Genomic DNA, 6,829 nt, shown 5'->3' on the forward strand with positions numbered 1-6,829 from the left:
TGCCACCAGTTCCTTCCTGTACCTGCCACTCCAGAGTCTCTACCAGTCCCCAGACCTGCTGCACCCTCCCTGCCCTGGGCCACTGCCAGGCTGTCCTGTTCTAGAACCAACCTCATAACACCCCTCCCACCTCACCCAGCCAGGCTCTCATGGTCCATGGACAGAGCGCCCACTGGCCTAACCATCCCTCATGCTGAGCCCTGGGCCCAGCCCAGACCACCTCACCTGGACCTCTAGGTGGCTTCGAGGGTCCCAGAGCTGCCACCTAAACCCTCCAGCAAACTTGAGTGTCTCCACAAAATGATGATACAAGTTCACGCTGCCTTCAGGTCTGGCCACTGACTCCGCAGAGAAATTGAACCCTGGGGAGGGGGCGGGCACAGGTGGGGGGTCACCCTGTGTATTGGGTTAACTGTTGTAGTCCCCCAAAAAAGATTTGTTTATGTCTTAATCCCCAGAACCTGTGAACACTACCATGTATGGTAAAAGAGTGAATATTACCTTATGTGGCAAAATGTGTGATTAAATTAAGGATCTTGAGAGGAGCGGATTATCCTGGATTATCCGGTGGGCTCTAAATGTAATCACATGTATCCTTATAAAACAGACACAGAGAAGGGGAGGAGGCCATGTGACCACGGAGGCAGAGACTGGAGGGATGCAGCCACAAACTTAGGAATGCCACCAGAAGTTGGAAGAGGCAAAGAATGGGTTCTCCCCCAGAGCCCCTGGAGGAAACATGGCCTGGCTGACACCTTGATTTTGAACTTCTGGCCTCCAGAACTAGGAGAGAATAAAAGTTCTGTTGTTTTAAGCCACCAGGTTCGTGGTGATGTGTTACAGCAGTCCCAGGGAACCAATCCAGCCAGCCTCACACAGCCCAGCCCGGGACATTGCCAGGACGCCCCTCACCGCCCTGCAGGCCGCGATAAGCCAGACCAGGCCTCACAGGATGCACATGCTGGATGGAGAGCTCACCACCTGTGGAGCCTATCTGCTCCTGTGTTCTGAGACTAGGTTACCTGGGGGAGGACACAGTGGGTAGATGACATCAGACCCTTCAGCAAAGCCCCTAGGCCAGCTCTAGAACACACCATCTTGACCCATTTCCACAGCCCTGTCTTCTGCATCCGAGGAGGGGGCTGAACTGGAAAAGGCAATAGCTGCCCGAGGGCATGGCTGGGCTTGAAGTTCAGGTTCCCAGCAGGGCAGGAGGACTCTGGGCCGGAGGCCTCACCTTTGAGCACGTTGAGGATGAAGCTGAGAATTGCGCCCCCTGCAGGTGGTGGTGGCGAGTACAGGGTGTAGTCTCCCAGGGGCATTGCCAGGGCGTCCACCACCTCTGGCTGGAATGATGCCAGGTCCTGCAGAGTCAGCTGGCTACCTGAAGTGAGACGGAGAAAACTCCAGGTACCGATAGGGAAAAAGGAGGAACATGACAGCCACTGACCCCTGGTCACACAGTGGGGCTCCTGTGGTTCCCTAGCCTTCTAGATCCAGAGGGGTAAGTGTGAGTCAGTGGGCAGTGGCATCAGAGATGGGCCTTAGAGACAAGCAGGGGTTGGGTGGACAAGGGCCAGAGGCAGGCAGATCTGGGGGGTAGGAGGGAAGGTAGGAGAAGCGAGCTAGCCACTGTGAGTGTGAAGGTGGCCAGCTCCAGGCCCAGGAGCCCCCACGGCCCACCATGGCCACCAATAATTCCCCTCTGTTGGCCCTGACTACAGGGGCTCTGCTCCTCAGGGGCCTTGAAGGCAGAGTCTCTGAGGCCAGCGGTGGGCACGACAGGGCTCATGGCCTTGCCAAGCCCTGGGAGCAGCTGGCACTTCCACAGAGCCTGGGGAAGAGCCTGCCCTCAATACCCAGTGCCCAGACTCAGAGCTTTCTCTGGCAGGGCCAGGGGCTGTGTGACCTCAGTGTGGCTCACCTTCCTTGGCAATGTCTTCCAGCAGCATCTGCCCTAGCCTCCCTGTGTAGAAAGCCTCTGCGCCTTCCGTGGCCACGGTCTCCAGGGTGGCGGCCAAGGCAGGCCAGGGAAACGGGTCCTGAGGTCTCAGGGGTTCTGTCCCATTGAAGAAGAGCTGCCTGGGGGTGGGGGGAGCCTCAGGGTGAGCTCAGGTCCCGGAGGGCCGTCACACTCCTGTAGGGGCTCTCTTGGGGTCCTTGGAACCCTACAGGGAGGTAATCCTGGGCCAGGGTCCTGAGGGCCTGGGATGGACATCAGCAGGACAGATTCTCCAGGACTGGGTGGGGCTGTCGCCTCTCACCTCACTCATCACACTGCCCGGGGCGGGCGTGCTCCCCAGTAGGGCTCGTGCCCGCCAGGGCCTGTCCTCCCTACACTCCCGGGAGGACCTAGTCAGTGGGCTGACAGGGTGGGCAATAGGGATGGCCAAAGCCTTCCTGTCAGCTCAGAGAGAGTGAGAAGGAGGGCAAGGCCAGAGGGCAGTGTCAGAGCCCAAATCCACGCCCTTGGAGTCACCATCTGGGCACAATCCCCTCTGGCCTGAGCCCCTCCCATTAGGTTTTCCCATATAGATCCTAGAGGTCTGAACCGAGACAGTAAAGTACAGGCCATGCAAGGGTGCTCCATCTTCCAGGGGCTCAGGTGGAGCTTAGGTGGGGGCCAGGCTCAGACAGGCTGTGGCCTGAACCCAGGAGCTGAGAAGGGGCCCCAGCACCCTCTCCCCACTGGGCAGTGCTCACCTCAGGGAGGATTTGTACAAGAAAGGCCGCAGGAAGCTGCTGTTCAGGAACTGGCTGAGGACGTGGGGCATGCGGTAGTCGCTGCGGAGCAGCCTGATGGTGGGCTGGAACAGCTGCGCCCAGGGCAGGCGGCCATGGCGGCGGTGGGCCTCCGCGTAACCGCGGAGCTCCCCAGGCACCCCGATCCATTGGGCCCCTGGAGGGCGTGGCAGCGTCACGCTCCTCCCTCCGAGCCGTCCCTCAGCCCGGTGGCTTCCAGGGCTGACCAGTGTTCTCCGTCACTCCTACACTGAACCCCACCAGCCTTGCCTCCAGCCATGGCAGCCAGAGTGAGCTATCTGGAGCTCACACCTGACTTCATCCTTCCCCACTCGAACTCCCCGTGGCTGCCCACTGCCCTCTGTACAGAGTTACAGCCAGGCCCATGGGGCCCAGCACAAACTGGTGTGAGGACCCCTCACCTCCACAACCTATCTCCACTGAGCCCTCTGGCCTTTGCCTGGGCTGGTCGCTGGACTTGAATCACCCCTCCCTACTCAGAAAGCCCCTCCCCCAGGAAAGCTCCTCCAACCCCAGTGGGTCAGGACCTCTGTGGGGGCCCCCCATCCCCCAGCTGCTGTCCCCCAGTGTGAGGATGTCTCAGCCTGTCCATACACTGCCCCTTCAGGGGGTGTTCTGGTCAGCCCAAGGGGCCCCTCCCAGTGCCTCACCTGTGCCCAGTGGCTGGGCCCGCTCACACTGGTCCAGCAGACCCTGGACGTGGCTGGTGGGCACTGTCTCCCTGGCATTGATGACCTCCACTTTCCCTGCAGTCAGGGCAGAGTGTGCCAGTGGTCAGGGTCACTCTTGGCTGGCCAGACTCAGCCCACCCCATGGTCCCCCTCAGATGTCCCTGGCCCTGTTCAGAGCCTCAGTTTCCTTCTCCATATCATGAATTGGCCTTTGTGCTAATACTCGAGATAGGACCTACCATGAAGGCTTTGCACAGATGGTGGGGAGGGGGCAGAGGGCACAAAGAAGACCCAGGAAGGAGCATGGGAGGACACAATAGGCTCAGCCAGACACTCATGATGTTACAAGCACCTCGCCATCAGTGCTTGTGGACAAGCCTATCCTCCCCAAGGGGTTCCCTTATGGATTCACCTGTGGTAGCATTGTAGATGGTGAAGATGACTCCTCCGCCCAGGCCCATGCTCTGGGGGTTGACAACACTGGTGCAGACCAGAGCCGCAATGGCGGCATCCACGGGTGAGCCCTGCTGCTGGAGGATGGCCCTAGAAGACATGGCACAGAGTAAGGGGCCTAGTTCCCCTTCTCCAGCCTCCCGACCTGGGCTTGCTTGGCTGGCAATCACTGGGAAATAGTGACAGGTGGATGGTCCATCTGCTGCCACCGAACCATCAAAGACCAGACCAGGCTACCCCATGAAGTCCAGCCACTCACAGGTCCATAGCACTCTACAGATTGCGAATTATAATGCCATTTATAATGCCCTTTGCCATATATAAGGTGCTTCTCAGTTAGCAAAGTGCTTCTGCTGCCATTATTCCCTATGTCCTCCCAGAGGCACTGGCTCATTTGTAACAGCCAGAACCAGGCCTGGGCCAGGCCCTCCATCTCTCTCATCAGTCCCAGGAGCCCGGCCTAGGCAGCCGCCATTCCCCATCTCACATGAGCTCCCAGTTCTTTAAGACTGGACTTTTTCGGGTGACCCCAAGATCCTCCCCTGCCATCAGGGTTTGGGCTTGGACTGATGGGTCCCATAGCCCCTCCCAGGGCCCTACTGTCTATGGAAATGCTCTCTGGCCTTAGTCTCCCCATTTGTCCACGGGCAGCAAGGGGTGAACCCTTCGGCTCTGAGGTGCTGGTCAGATTGGCCTGTGTTGAGAAAACAACCCTGAAGCACAGCCCTGAACAGCTCACCAGAGGCAGCCTCTTCCCTCACACCCAGGAATCTTCCTCAGCACATCTGGAAAGCCAGCATTTAACTCCCCACTACAGACAGGGAAACTGAGGCTCAAAGAGGGAGTGGACCTGGGTCTCCTTCCCCAACTCTGTGAGACCTCTGACCCTAGCACCCCGCTCGCACATTGGCTCAGCCATTCTCTCCTGCACTCACACCCTTCCCTGAGCCACATGTCACTGCTCTGGGCCAGCACGTGGGCACACACAGGTACCACATGGACACACGTAAGCTTGGAATGGGAAAGAGGGCCCAAAGCCAGAAGCATGAGAGAACTAAGACTGTTACACTCAAGCATAGAGAAACACAAGTTTTTAATAAGAATAAAACACCATAAAGTTAAAAGACATACTGGGAAAAAAAATTTTTTTTAATTCCCATCGCACAGACAAAGGCCTCATCTCTCCTGACCCATTGCTTCCTCGCCCTGGAGTGCTTTTTGCATGAAGCTTCCGGAAGACTTGCCCCACCCCCTATGCTCTGGTTTTCCTCCCAACACCCTGACATCATGACTTCAGAGGCCTTGGGCTCAGTCCTTGGCATTCGTGCAAATATAACTTCCGGATGACCTTATCCAGCCTCAAAGCTTAAAATTCAACTTCTATGCTGATTATCCCCAAATCCTAACTTCAGCCCAGTTGTCTCCCCTAAATTTCATACAGTTTATCCCCAGCCATCCGCAAGATACCTCCCCTGGACATCTAAGAGGCATTTCACTCTTAACATGACCTAAACTAAACTTTTTACTTTCCTTCTACCTCTGTCCTCAAAATGACTCCTCTCTTAGTCTTCACTGTGGATGTGTTCGTTGAGAATCCCTGAAGTCCAGTTGAACAGAAGTCCAACAAATGGGGACAAATAGAAGAAGCCACCTCAAGACTAGTAGGAGGGGTAGAGATGCAAACAGCCTGGCCCCACACGCTCGTGTGGCAGTAAAAAACCCAGAGGGATATCTTGGCTGCACAGTTTCCCCTGGAAGAGTAAGGAGTCCCAGCCCCAAACCAGGCTCCCTAGCCTAGGATTCCAGTGCTGAGAACAGAAGTCCCCACAACTTCTGGGTGTGAAAGCCAGCAGAATGGCTGAGTGAGACAAAGGACAGCCTGGCATTTCTCTTAAAGGGCCCGCATGTAGACTTACTAGCTGATGAATTCACTCTGAGCAGCAGCTCAAAAGGTGCCAAGGACATACGACGAGGAGCTGGCTCCAGAGTAAGGGCTGGAGGGGCAGCTCTCTCCCAGACAGAAGTGCTGGTAGAATCCATTGCTTCTTTGTTGAGCCCTCCCCTCTCCTATGTACAGACACAGGTGGCCACCATATCCGAGTTTCCATTAACCTGGCTAATACTTTTCACTCCACCTTGGTGGGTCCCTGAGACCCTGCCCCACCTAAATTGCAGGCCCACCTAAGCCACTTCCAGTGGCTTTCTCATACAAATGGCCTGTCTTGGCTCATGCTGCAGATTTTCCTAAAATCTCTCAAAGATTCACAAAACCCAAACAAGCAGCACTGGGCCTTGGCATGCCCTGTACCTCTTGCTGAGTAGCCCCAAGCCCAGCACTAGCAACAGCTGGTCTCGATATGTGGCTTGGTTTCTTGAGACATCTCCCAGCCCAGTGCAGGTGGCAGCCATCTATGATTGCTTAGTGGCTCATGCCAGGTGGCCCTGGGCAGGGGACAGGCATGGCCGAACTTGGCCTGCAGCAGTGCCCCCCCCCCAGGAGGCCCCAGGGCTGACATGCTTTGTGGTCAGCTTCAGACCCAGCCAGAGCACTACCCAGGGCCACATTTGAGGATGACACGCCCAAAGGGAGGACAGAGCAGGCACTAGAGCTCTGCTAAAGTGAATCCTGTTTTGCAGGGTCAGCCCCCACACAACAGCTCCTTCCTCTGATGTGCAAACAAAAACCAAGGCTCAACTACAACACAACCCATACAAAGGACACACCTGAACCACATCATTCAGGTGATCAGGGAGATCGTGCCACTGGGTCTCACACAACACCTGTTACATAAGGCTACTCTACTAAGACCAGGAGACATAGTAGCCCTACCTGATACAGAGAAACAAACATGGGGAGTCAGCCAAAATGAGAAGACAAAGAAACATGTCCCAAATGAAAGAACGGAACAAAGCTCCAGAAAAAGAAGTAAACAAAATGGAGA

At 56.3% G+C, this 6,829-nt stretch overlaps 1 protein-coding gene across 1 annotated transcript in view; it reads right to left on the reverse strand.

The window, feature by feature from the left end:
• Positions 1–6,829, reverse strand: part of GGT5 (gamma-glutamyltransferase 5) — a 20,070-nt gene that overhangs the window by 4,966 nt on the left and 8,275 nt on the right. Inside the window, exons 2-7 of the mRNA XM_023528138.1 lie at positions 3,847–3,977; positions 3,414–3,509; positions 2,704–2,899; positions 1,925–2,082; positions 1,238–1,384; positions 226–362 (exon numbers count right to left, since the gene is read on the reverse strand). Coding sequence (XP_023383906.1) covers positions 226–362; positions 1,238–1,384; positions 1,925–2,082; positions 2,704–2,899; positions 3,414–3,509; positions 3,847–3,977 — 865 coding nt within the window. The remainder of the gene's footprint in view (positions 1–225; positions 363–1,237; positions 1,385–1,924; positions 2,083–2,703; positions 2,900–3,413; positions 3,510–3,846; positions 3,978–6,829) is intronic.

Source organism: Pteropus vampyrus, unplaced genomic scaffold (genome assembly GCF_000151845.1).
Source record: "Pteropus vampyrus isolate Shadow unplaced genomic scaffold, Pvam_2.0 Scaffold23, whole genome shotgun sequence".
Taxonomy (NCBI): Eukaryota; Metazoa; Chordata; class Mammalia; order Chiroptera; family Pteropodidae; genus Pteropus; species Pteropus vampyrus.